This window comes from Myxine glutinosa, chromosome 14 (genome assembly GCF_964187855.1).
Source record: "Myxine glutinosa chromosome 14, kmMyxGlut1.1, whole genome shotgun sequence".
Taxonomy (NCBI): Eukaryota; Metazoa; Chordata; class Myxini; order Myxiniformes; family Myxinidae; genus Myxine; species Myxine glutinosa.
The window spans coordinates 43948988-43961487 of NC_136274.1; the positions used below are offsets into that span (position 1 = coordinate 43948988).

At 43.9% G+C, this 12500-nt stretch overlaps 1 protein-coding gene across 1 annotated transcript in view; it reads left to right on the forward strand.

Annotated features, from left to right (window-relative positions):
* LOC137439710 (protocadherin-9-like) overlaps positions 1-11364 on the forward strand; it is a 431655-nt gene extending 420291 nt beyond the window's left edge. The window contains exon 5 of the mRNA XM_078768284.1: positions 7275-11364. Within this exon, the coding sequence (XP_078624410.1) occupies positions 7275-7732 (458 nt within the window). The 3' untranslated portion in view covers positions 7733-11364. The remainder of the gene's footprint in view (positions 1-7274) is intronic.
* The last annotated feature ends 1136 nt before the right edge of the window (positions 11365-12500 follow it).

The following is a 12500-nucleotide window of genomic DNA, read 5'->3' on the forward strand; positions in this document are numbered from 1 at the left end:
TAGCCGAGAGATCCCACGATAGCCGAGAGATCCCACGATAGCCTAGAGATCCCAGGATAGCCTAGAGATCCCAGCTATAAACTGCCATCCTGGTGCCTAGAGATCCCAGGATAGCCTAGAGATCCCAGCTGTAAACTGCCATCCTGGTGCCTAGAGATCCCAGCTATAAACTGCCATCCTGGTGCCTAGAGATCCCAGGATAGCCCAGAGATCCCAGCTATAAACTGCCATCCTGGTGCCTAGAGATCCCAGGATAGCCTAGAGATCCCAGCTATAAACTGCCATCCTGGTGCCTAGAGATCCCACGATAGCCTAGAGATCCCAGCTATAAACATGCCATCCTGGTGCCTAGAGATCCCACGATAGCCTAGAGATCCCAGCTATAAACTGCCATCCTGGTGCCTAGAGATCCCACGATAGCCTAGAGATCCCAGCTATAAACTGCCATCCTGGTGCCTAGAGATCCCACGATAGCCTAGAGATCCCACAATAGCCTAGAGATTCCAGGATAGCCTAGAGATACCAGGATAGCCTAGAGATCCCACGATAGCCTAGAGATCCCACGATAGCCTAGAGATCCCACGATAGCCTAGAGATCCCACGATAGCCTAGAGATCCCAGCTATAAACTGCCATCCTGGTGCCTAGAGATCCCACGATAGCCTAGAGATTCCAGGATAGCCTAGAGATCCCAGCTATAAACTGCCATCCTGGTGCCTAGAGATCCCACGATAGCCTAGAGATCCCAGCTATAAACATGCCATCCTGGTGCCTAGAGATCCCACGATAGCCTAGAGATCCCAGCTATAAACTGCCATCCTGGTGCCTAGAGATCCCACGATAGCCTAGAGATCCCAGCTATAAACTGCCATCCTGGTGCCTAGAGATCCCACGATAGCCTAGAGATCCCACAATAGCCTAGAGATTCCAGGATAGCCTAGAGATACCAGGATAGCCTAGAGATCCCACGATAGCCTAGAGATCCCACGATAGCCTAGAGATCCCACGATAGCCTAGAGATCCCACGATAGCCTAGAGATCCCAGCTATAAACTGCCATCCTGGTGCCTAGAGATCCCACGATAGCCTAGAGATTCCAGGATAGCCTAGAGATTCCAGGATAGCCTAGAGATTCCAGGATAGCCTAGAGATCCCACGATAGCCTAGAGATCCCACGATAGCCTAGAGATCCCACGATAGCCTAGAGATCCCACGATAGCCTAGAGATCCCACGATAGCCTAGAGATCCCAGCATAGCCTAGAGATCCCAGCTATAAACTACCATCCTGGTGCCTAGAGATCCCACGATAGCCTAAATATCCCACGATAGCCTGGAGATCCCACGATAGCCTAGAGATCCCAGCTATAAACTGCCATCCTGGTGCCTAAAGATCCCAGGATAGCCTCGAGATCCAAGAATAGCCTAGAGATCCCAGGATAGCCTAGAGATCCCAGGTTAGCCCAGAGATCCCAGATATAAACTGCCATCCTGGTGCATAGAGATCCCAGGATAGCCTACAGATCCCAGGATAGCCTAGAGTTCCCAGGATAGCCTAGAGATCCCAGCTATAAACTGCCACCCTGGTGCCTAGAGATCCCAGGATAGCCTAGAGATCCCAGGATAGCCTAGAGATCCCAGGATAGCCTAGAGATCCCTGGATAGCCTAGAGATCCCAGCTATAAATTGCCTTCCTGGTGTTTCACATGCAGGGTGAGGCGTCGATGTGTCGGATGAACGTTAGGCCGGGGAACCGTTCTATCAGCACCGGTGGTTAGCGGACATTAAAGATCCCAAGGCGTCTTGCGTGGTGACGAGACGAGTTATCGCCGGTACTCCGAACAAATTACGAGTTCCTGCCAAAATTGCCTTCAATCGAACGTTGGGCCTGGCCAGCCGGTCCGTGAAAGGATTCCAACAAAAGCTTTTCCTGGCCAACACCACAATGTTGCAATAATTGGGTTCATGGATGTAGTAGTTGTCGTGGTATATACTTTTCTCCACATGGGGAAAGTTCATTTTCTGTATCGTTAGAAATGCAATAACTATCGAGCAATTTGTCTACTTGGAATCATTGCAGCCTTTCCTGCCATTGCAAAGTCAAGTATGGCTATCCACTCTCTTTGTTTTGTCACAATAACATTACTTTTTATGAACAATGGGGAAAGAAGAAAGTGATTGCATGAAGCCCGGGTGGGGAGGGGTGGGATATCATTATTAGTCCCCTACCGGTGTACACCGGAGGGGGCTATAGGTTTGCACTCCGTCCCGCCGTCCCTCCGTCCGTCAGTCAGTCCGTCAGACCGTCACGCAAAGAACAGTTTTCCGGACTTTTTTTCTAATCGCTTAATGCTAATGGTTACAAACTTGGCACATGGTTTCCTCATGATAAGTTACAGATCGAGTTCGAACTTCACGACGTTTCGATCATTTTTAACAAAGTTATGGCACTTTGAACTTTGGGAATTCTGATAATTCTGATGATCCTTAACTCAGTGCCATTTTAAGTTTTAATTTCCTTTAAAAAAGATTTTCTCTGCAATAATTGGACCGATTGAGATCAAATTTTCACCATATGAGTGACTCGGTCTGTAGAATCTTTTAATGGTAATTATGACGTCACAGGTAACCTGGTTCGACCGCCATATTGTTTTTCGTGAAAACACGAAAACCCCTTTTTCTCTGCAACGGCTGAACAGATCGAGGCCAATCTTTGCAGGCAGAATCGCATACCCATGAGGAACAAAAAAGTCAGCGAGCATGACGTCATGCGTCACATGGTTTCAGAGTTATGACGTTTTTAAGCATTAACCTTTAAAACCGAGCTCCTCCCTCATTTTTGATCCAATCAAGGGGAAACTTCACAGATCTGTTCAGCATGTCAATCTACTAAAATGTCCTTTTGGAATTTGCGATAGGGCACGTGGTTTGGCAGATATCGTTAATTAAACGAAAATATATATATTTTTAATGGATATCTCTTGAATCGCTAGTACCTCAGACCGTGAGTTGGTAATTATATAATTCACACAGTGCAATACGTGCAGGCCGCTCCACGGAGCGACCTTGCGGGCTTATCAACGAGGCGAGGCATGACACACGTGTGTCTCAGCATACCTCAGATCAAGTTTGAAAACCAGCATCAACCGTGCATAAATTTGCATATTCGATCATTTTTGACAAAGTTATGGCACTTGGAACGTTGGTCGGGGACATGTATTGCAGCGAAATACTCAGAATGCTTGTTATTTTGATCACTAGCCTGACTAAACTTCAACAAGTTGTTTCTAATTTTGTCCTTGTGAGTATACAGCTCATCCCTGAATTTTTTCACCATTTTCTCTTCTCTCAAGTTCCATTGTTTGGCAGGTTGGAAGGGCGCACCATGAAGAGTAGCTGATGTCTGATGCGGATCATCCGCTCACTTATTATGATGCATCCTTTACACAATGTGACTTTTACCTGGTGGCATGGAGGTCACATGACACTGAAAGTAGCATTCAGTTTCAAAATGTCAAAATACTGGATCCAACCAACTAGAAACCAAACTTCAGCTCAAACACTAATTATCAACCGCTCATGCCACTGGAAGTGAAACTTTGAGTCCGAGCACTGTGCGAGCTCTGTGCAGCCCACGGCCTTTTCCCAACGTCACACAAATCCTCTCACGAATGTTTGCCATCATTCCACCCTTTGGATGATCGATCAGACTTGCTGAAAACTCCTCTGATTGTGTCGCAGACTCGTTTTTCCACAACTTTTATCACGAAAACTAATATTCCCCTTGGCCATCCTGGTGCCTAGAGATCCTGGTGCTCCTGAAGTGATGCTCCTTCAATTATCAATTTTTCCAATTCTCAATGTTGACTTGACTAACGGAGATGTGGTATTAACTTCGTGGAATGCCTGTGGAATTGTCAGAATCTCCCGAAAAGCTCAGATGATTCGGACAAAAGGCCCATTTGTACTTGGCCACTGCGACAACACGAGAGGTTTCCTTGGCATGTTCCGTGACCGGTTTGAGCACCTGTCCATTGCAGAGTAATCGAGAATTGTGCATGAATCATTCAAATGGTAAAGATTTTTTTGGTGCTGCCCATTTGAGCAAATTTGTTAATTGTTGTGAACTATACATTCTTATTTCTGGAAGAGTATCATCCTCCTCCACTTCTTCTAACCTACAATCAACTTTCCTGAAACAGTTCACTCTGTTTCTCTGGGCACTTGCCTTATGTGAAGCTTTGACCTCAGTTCTGAGCACTAGTAGGAGAAGTATCGTAGTTATGGTTGTTCTTTGTAAAAAAAAAAATACTATAAAATAAACCATGTGGCCATGCATGACATGACTTGATATGATTGGTATGTGTCCTTTGGGTGTGTATTGCAAGACAATTGCACGATCTTTGGATGTGTGTTTGTGTGGCGGTCCCTGGAATTGGATTGCTCGGTCGTATTGTCCCAAAGCTCGCAGTTGGTCGCCTCGCCTCATTTGATGTTTAAGATAATGGGACCAAGGAACAAACAAGTTAGTACAATTATCTTTTCCAACTAGGAGCTCCTTACCTCTAAAGCAACGGAAGCATTGATCGAGGCCACAAAAGAAAACTAATGGATGTTTTCTTTGATCCCAAAGCAAACAGGATGCGTGTAGGCCTTCTATCTCCCGTTTCAGGTTCGTTGGAGTCACCTTGCTGTTGTCGTCCATAAATTAGTACGGCTGTTTTATACTTTACATTCCCACAAAATAGCAAAGATGAGTTTATTCCCACCCTCAACGGTTGGGAATAAACTCATTTATTGCGACAATTCATGATTGACTGCAAGAGCAGCATGCCTGCACTCAGATTCATGACTGCAAGAGCAGCACGCCTGCACTCAGATTCAGGTTACTCCCTCAAACTCCCTCACTCTCTTCAATCCCTCTCCTCCCTCCAGGTCTTTAAAACAGCTGTTCACCACCATCTCTTGTCTTCCCCCATCCAAAACCTTGATCTTTTCTTCCCCCTTTAATTCACCCCAGATCCACTTTTTTGAAATACTAACTTCTTTCCTGGAAGTCCTGGCAGTGTCCATGTGTTTTTTTGTTTTTTTACCTCTCTCACCCCCCCCCCCTCCTATTCCTCTTCCCCCCCCCCCCCTCCTATTCCTCTTTCCCCCAAGCCCTCTCCCTCCCACAAATCTCCCTGCCCTCCATCTTGTTCTCCGCTGCCTTTATCATGTTTTATGTGTCAGTTTGTCTTTTTGTGATCAATGTTAGCTCTTACACGAGCCTCGATCTTGTATCCAAAAATTTTTTTTCTTAAAGGTTGTGGAATGCGGCAAGAAATGCTTCAGCCTCACTACTCCTCATCGCTAAGTTTATTCTCGTACAAAAACCTTGAGAAAACCTCCTACACACAAAGCCCCCACTGGTTGTGCGGTCATCACTCCACCTCTTGGTTTTGTTGACGGTGTCAAGGCGTGAATTGAATAGTCTGTTTATTATGTCCAGGTACAGATGTGCGACTTTAGCAGGAAAGCTGGACAAGAGCAGCACGCCTGCACTATGATTATCCTCTCAGGTGTCATGATTTCGAGCAGTTAGTGGATCACACCGATACCGAACAATGAAATGATCTCGTGTAATAGTCCGCAGTGATTAAACATGTTCATAATGGTTTTCGACATGCGCATCAATGACTTTTAGAACGCATTTTGCATTCACAGCGAACCATGTGGGTAATTTGGGTCTAGGCCACAATTTTATTTCTTCATCAATGCGACTCGCTCTCAACACCTTCATTTTCTCTTTCTGCATACATAGATACCAGAGCGTTGATTGAGCATTTTTCTCGCAACATGGATTTTTATCCTTTAAGCACAGCATAAGCTTTAGCATTGGGCTGGCAGATGGCCTAGAAGTAGCACGCTCACACCCCTGAGCCATCTAGCCTGGGTTTGAATGTCGGCCGAGGTCTAAACTGTCATCCTGATGTTTCACTTTTTAAATGGCCTTCCTGGGAGCAAGAGCGACATGATATTTGGTTTACAGTGGAATTGGATCGTTGCCTAAAACCATTAGGGATAAAGGTGTGCAGCGACATATAGGCAGGGATGGAATATAGACTGGAATTGAAATGCGTATTGTGTGCATGTTCTGCTGCCTCGATGTCCTGACTGATTCTGATTTTGGGTGAAACGAGGTGGGAAACCAGGAAATTGGGTATTTACGTGTTTGATAGAAACGTATTACAAGAGTCTGAGGATCCACCAAGCCACTGCCGTTCTGCAGGGTGAGTCAAAAGTCTGGAAGTTCGGAATGTGCAGGGTGATTTGGAGTTTCTGGACTTTTAACTCCAGCTGTAGCTACAATAGTCACTACAATCATGAATTGTCGCAACCCTTCCTCGACATGTCAGGCCTTAATGAAAATGTTTGTGTAGCAGAAAGCACAGCCGCAATAATAATAAAAAATGCGAGTTCCCTTACCAGGAAGTTCAACGCAGGGATGCAACCATGCGGCCATTGCACAGCCTAGGTGGGCCATAAAGCTTGCACTATGATTGCCAACCTATGGTGGTTTGTCCATGCTCTATCCTTTTTAAATGCTGACCGTCAAATAAGGAAACAAGGACGAGCCATTTTTAAAGTCTGATATAACTCAGCTAGGGTTTGACCCTCTGACCTCCCAGAGCCAGAGAGAATGCTCCAACCATTACATCATAGAGTCTGGTGACGTCATGCTTAGGTAACTACCTGCTCTAAGTCTGGGAGGTCTCTTGCAAAAGCGTGGAAAAGAGGTAGGTGGACAAGAGCAGCACCCTAGTGTTCACACCTTCAACCACCTCTGGCCCTCTACCAACACGTGTTACACTTCCTATTTTGATGTCACATTGCAAAACATGATACATACACTCATAAAAGACTGATTTTGCTATCTTGTAGGTCTTAACCTTGAGCAAACATGCGAGGCCCATACTACTAGTCAGATAACTGAAAATACAAACTTATTGGGTCAGTGCATCAAGGTGAGTTTTTTTTTTTTAATCAGTCTTTGGAGATTGGTTTGTATTGTATTGAAGACATATGTACACTATTAAATGTCAGCACAAGTTGTGTATCAAAACTATGAACCCTTTAATGAGCTCTCAGCACAACTTCCAATAATAATAGAAATTGTCGATGATTGAGATTAGAGTTAGTTAGATTAGAGTATTAGTAATGACAGTATTGATATAAAGTGACGGCAATGATAATAATGAGAACTTTTCTTCCTCCCCCTCCAAAACCTCCCGGTAGTCCCGGAACTTGCTGCTCTTCCTGATGTGACCGTCCTATCTACCTGCACATCAGAGTGCCAGAAGTATGGCCATTCGGATGCTTGCTGGATGCCACGACATGGCAGTCCACCAACAGCAGCTTCTTATTCTTCATTTTCTGGTCCATCGGAGACTGCACCTTCAGTCCTGCCAACCGTCGCAACCGCCACTCCCGTCGTGGCCAGGTTTGGTCCAAACACGAGCAATGGAACGATGAGCCGAACCAAAGGCTGTCAAGGTGACTCTTACTACAACGCCTTTTACAGCAACTACTACCGTGGTCACCCAGAACTTTACGAGACAGGCGAGCAACTACCACTGCGTGACCTGAGCACATGCGATGACCTCTCACCTCTTGCAACACCCCCGTACTCACCACCCACAGATGTGGCATCATGCACTAAACAAGATTTTGGAAATAGAGAGCTCTATTTATAGGTGCTCAATTTCTGGCAAATATTTGTTCCTTTTCCTCTTTACTGCCGACCTTCACATTACTCGCTCCCTCCCTTGACAACAAACTTTTGAATCAGAGACCGACTGTGAATATAATACTTCTTGCCGTATCATCATGGACGCGTGGCGGGACTGACTCACCGAGAGTCACTTCCAAAGCAATCTTTAAAAACTTCGAGACATGTTTTTATTTACACGGCAGGACTCGGCCAGTCGACTCGAATGACTGCAGCTGGGCACAAGCCCTCAATAATTGGAGACTAAAACCAATGGGACGTCTCAAACATTGTATTCTAAATGGCTACCCCACAACTTTTAAAGCACGTGCTTGTCCAAGTACAACTCCAAAAAGGCACACTGTTCACCAATCATGATTTGGGACAACCTCCCATGGAATGAAACAGACCACCGTCGCTGTTCACTCGAATGGAATCATTTTGGTTTTGCACGATCTGCAGTCTTGTGCCTCAAGAGGTACAGGGTTTTTAATTTGGCAAAAAATAGTGATGCAAATTCAATTTGTAAGTGTGATACATGACGATCCTTTGTTACCTCAAGAAGACCTGCATACCTTCAGCTCGCATAGTCCTTTTTAGAGGACACATGCTGGGAAGGTGAGAAAACAGGCAAGTTCTTGGCCTTAAACAAAATGGAGCTGTCAACCCCCAGCAAACAAATGAGAGAGATTGTCCAACAATATCTTATTTTCTCAACTTCCGCTTCCAATGCAAGATAATTGTTTTCTGGTGAGAGTAGGATTAAGTGCACGAGTCTCACAATAAATGGGAAGGTGATAAATTTGCTTAAGAATGAGATTATATTTTCTTGAGATTTAATTTCATGCCATCTTTAAAGGCCCATTGGTCTCGCGGATGGCCAGATTAGGAATCCGAGCTACTGTCTTTGGGAATGAAGGAATTGGCAAAGGGAAATTGACTCCCTCATATTGATACCAGGAAGTCGGAAGGTCAAACATGAGAGATGGATGGTAAAAGATATATCAAAACAGGTTGATAAAACTACTCGGCTATTTTATAATTATGAATATTGTTTGCAGTACGTACTGCATTTCAACAAAAATACAGAGGTAAAGGAAGTAGGGGTGGGGGAGTAGAGGTCTCTTGGGTTTAACAAATAAGCAACTCACCTTTTAGTTGGTTGGTAATCATGTGACCAACGCACATAAATTTTTTTATTTTTTAAAATTTTTTGCAGGGACATGCGATTGGTTAATTCTCAGACATTGTTATAACTTATTTTTTACGTTTCCTTGGCCTCAACATTGGCCATGTACCAGTGAGTCGACAACGTACACCTGGTGAGAAGAGCAAAAATATTGATGTTTTCAGCTTTTGTGTTGCCTCTGTTGAAGAAGACTGTTCCCAAAATAATAATTTCCTTCTTGCAGAGATGCGACCCTGGCCTGTTTTGCTCTCAGCTCTCTGCCGTTTTGGGATTTCTTTCCTCGTGAATTGAAATTGTGACTTTAGTATGAAATCGTGACCTCTTGTGTGAATGCATTTATCTGTGACAGTTCTCAAAGTCTGTTTGTGAGAAGGCAAGTGAGAGGACAGCTTTCATTTTTCATTGCTTCCCATTGTCTCTAATCTGTGCTATGTGACCCAACCTGAACTTGAGAGACCTAATCTGTGACAACAAAATATAGCAGCGAAGGTTGACAACTGTATTGACTCTGCAAGAACAGTGTTTTGTGATTACTTCTCAGAAGGCCATATAATATATATATATTTTACAGGGTGCTTCAAAAAAATGTTAACACTTGGGACTATCGTTTTTAACGGTAAAGAACGGATAATATACACTGTTACATGATAACAAATGTATGTTAATTGCTTCAAAAAGTCAGAGTGGAGTGGAGTTCGAAGCAAAGTGGGGTGGAGCACCATCCAACTGAAAGTATCAGGTAAGTCGGATTTGTAGGGGCAGGTTGTCCTCTGCATAATTCTCCATCAAGTGTAAGAAATCACCACCGATGATTGTGGTGTTTTCAAAAAAATACAGCCCTATCACTCCTGTTCCAGTGACTGCACACCAGACATTCACCTTGGGACTGTCTTGTTCATGCTCATGCATAACACCAAGATTCTCAGTACCCCACAAGACACAGTTGTGTTTGTTCACGCGTCTGCTTATGTGAAAGGTTGTCTCGTCGCCGAATACCACTAGCCTGTGAATGTCGGGTTCCACATTCTTAATCTCTAAGAAAACTTTGCAAGCCTAAACATGAACGGATTTATCTGCAGAAAGTAAGGCGTGCACAATCTGCAAATGATATGGCCGCATTCCCAGGTCCTTGTTCAAGATTCTCCACCCTGTAGCCCAGGGAAGACCACATTCTGCATTGAACCATCTGGTTGATTTCCCTGGGCTACACAAGAAAGCTTATTGTGCAACAGCTATGTTTAAAGCGGATCGGCCTGTTCGTGGTCGACCGCTGTTCCCTCAGCAACTGAGCCGGTTTCGACGAATTTGTTGCAAACACGATAAATGGTAAATCTCAAGGGTGGATCGCAGTTGAAATGCTCTCTCTGTATTTGTTGCGAACCACCGTGGGTGACTGAAAGACGTCCATTCATGCAGCAATCTTTCTTCTTTGCTCCAAAGTCAATGTCATTGCCAGTTCAATCAACTGCAAAGGGAAGAAAAACAAGAACAGATACATTTAAAGTACACCGCCCCCATGCCATATAAATAAATATCCTCCAGCGCGGGATTGCCGGGGTGCATTCGGCGTCAGGTGATACTCATTGGGAGGGATCTCATTCTCATTGGGAGGGAGAGGTGCACAATAATTGATTTATATTGGGAGGGAGAGGCGAACAATAATTGCATAATTAAAAACAATAAATAATCATAAAATATTTTCTTAATCAATTGGCTAATAGCATACCTAAACCACCAGTGCTTCATCCGATGCTGTAACCTTTTCAAAAATTAATTAAAGTCGTTAATCGAAAAAATTAAATAATTAATCGATTAATTGATTAATCAATAAATCAAAAATATCCTTTATAGCCACATCACCTGGTCATTGTTGTGTCAAAATATGAGCTTCCTAGCTCAAAAGGTTCCTGCGATAATGCCCAGATGAGAAAGGAAATAAATAAGTACTTAATAAATCGATAATAATTCAGTAATTAATCAATTGATTGATCAAAAAACAAAAAATAGCGTTTTTGCCAAAGTACTTGCTCACTATTGTGCCGAAATGTCAGCTTCCTAGCTGAAACAGCCTCCTAGCCCGGACAAACAAGAAACCGGATTGAAAACTGAGTACTCCCTTTCAGTGCGCGTCATTGCCGGGCTCCCTTCAGTGCCCGGCAATGACGTCATGCAGCGCCTGGAGATGGCATAGGATAGGAGCGGTGTACAAAAATTCTCAGAAGTGTTAACATGTTTTTGAAGCACCCTGTATATATATATATATATATACACACACACAATCTCACTTGCACAGATCCGTGACTTTTTGTAACACAGCACATGGAGATTGGACATCAGGATTGTAAACAACTGTCACATCCAACAATATCTGGGAATGAGGAGCCGGGAGTTTGTCTATGGCTGTTAAAGAAAGCTTGCTCATATTAATATCTGGGGGAGAGGTGGGGGGGGGGGGGGGGTGTGATTGGGGAACCCATCTCGACAAAGACTAACTGAATCATTTGGATGAGATTCTTCTTCTCTGGGCATCATTTGAATGCAGTTGGCGTTGTCTAGAAAACCTAAGCCAGTTATGTCTATAACCAAAGGGAAACAAAAATCTAAAATGTTTTTTAGAAGCAGGTAGGTAAATAATTCAGAGCTTTAGAAGGTGCTGAAATGAAACTTGGAAAATTGTACCATACAAGCAGTTTGGCCAAGGTGATTGTAACAACAGAAGGCCCTAGCACTAGTTATGTATTTGAAAAGTCTGGAAGCATAAATGCATTTTCCCACAAGCACTCAGCACTTTCTGCAACATTTTCACACTTGCTGTAACTTCAAGAAAGTATTTTGTGTGTGTGTGTGTGTGTGTGTGTGTGTGTGTGTGTGTGTGTGTGTGTACCACCTTCTATGAGCCCAAAAAGAATTATGTCCTTGCAGAGAAGGTCATCACAACCATAAGGCATTGCAACTTTGCAAGAGAAAAGCTTCATTATGAAGCAGGCCTGAAACGCCTTTCTTCGAGGTTAGTACCGTGAGGTTGTTTGAATGTATATAAAACTATTTGAAGGCCCTTTTGGAATCACTCAGTTTTGCTGCGATCGAGTTCTTTTATCATTTGAGTGTGGAGTGATGCTTTTAAATTTCAAAATATCAATACGTGCAATTGACAAGAACGATGGTGACGATGGACCTACATTCCACAATGGTGACTATGGTGACAATGGACCTACATTCCACAATGGTGACTATGGTGACAATGGACCTACATTCCACAATGGTGACTATGGTGATGACGGACCTACATTCCAAGCAGGCATATATAAAATCTTTTTGATTCAAACTTGTCCCGCAGCATTGTGGACACCATGAGTTGTGAAAGTAGTAGCGGCATCACAAGGCATTTAACCAAGTACACATCGAGTCTCGTGGTTCTCAGAGCCACCGCTTCTCCAGCGTTGTTTATTCCGTAAGATTTGCATGACCGTCCGTGGGTGACATTGCGAGCTGTTCCATCGAAGCACTATTGTGTTTGAATTTGTTGGACATATGAAGATCAACAAAGTAGGATCCCAGCCTACTG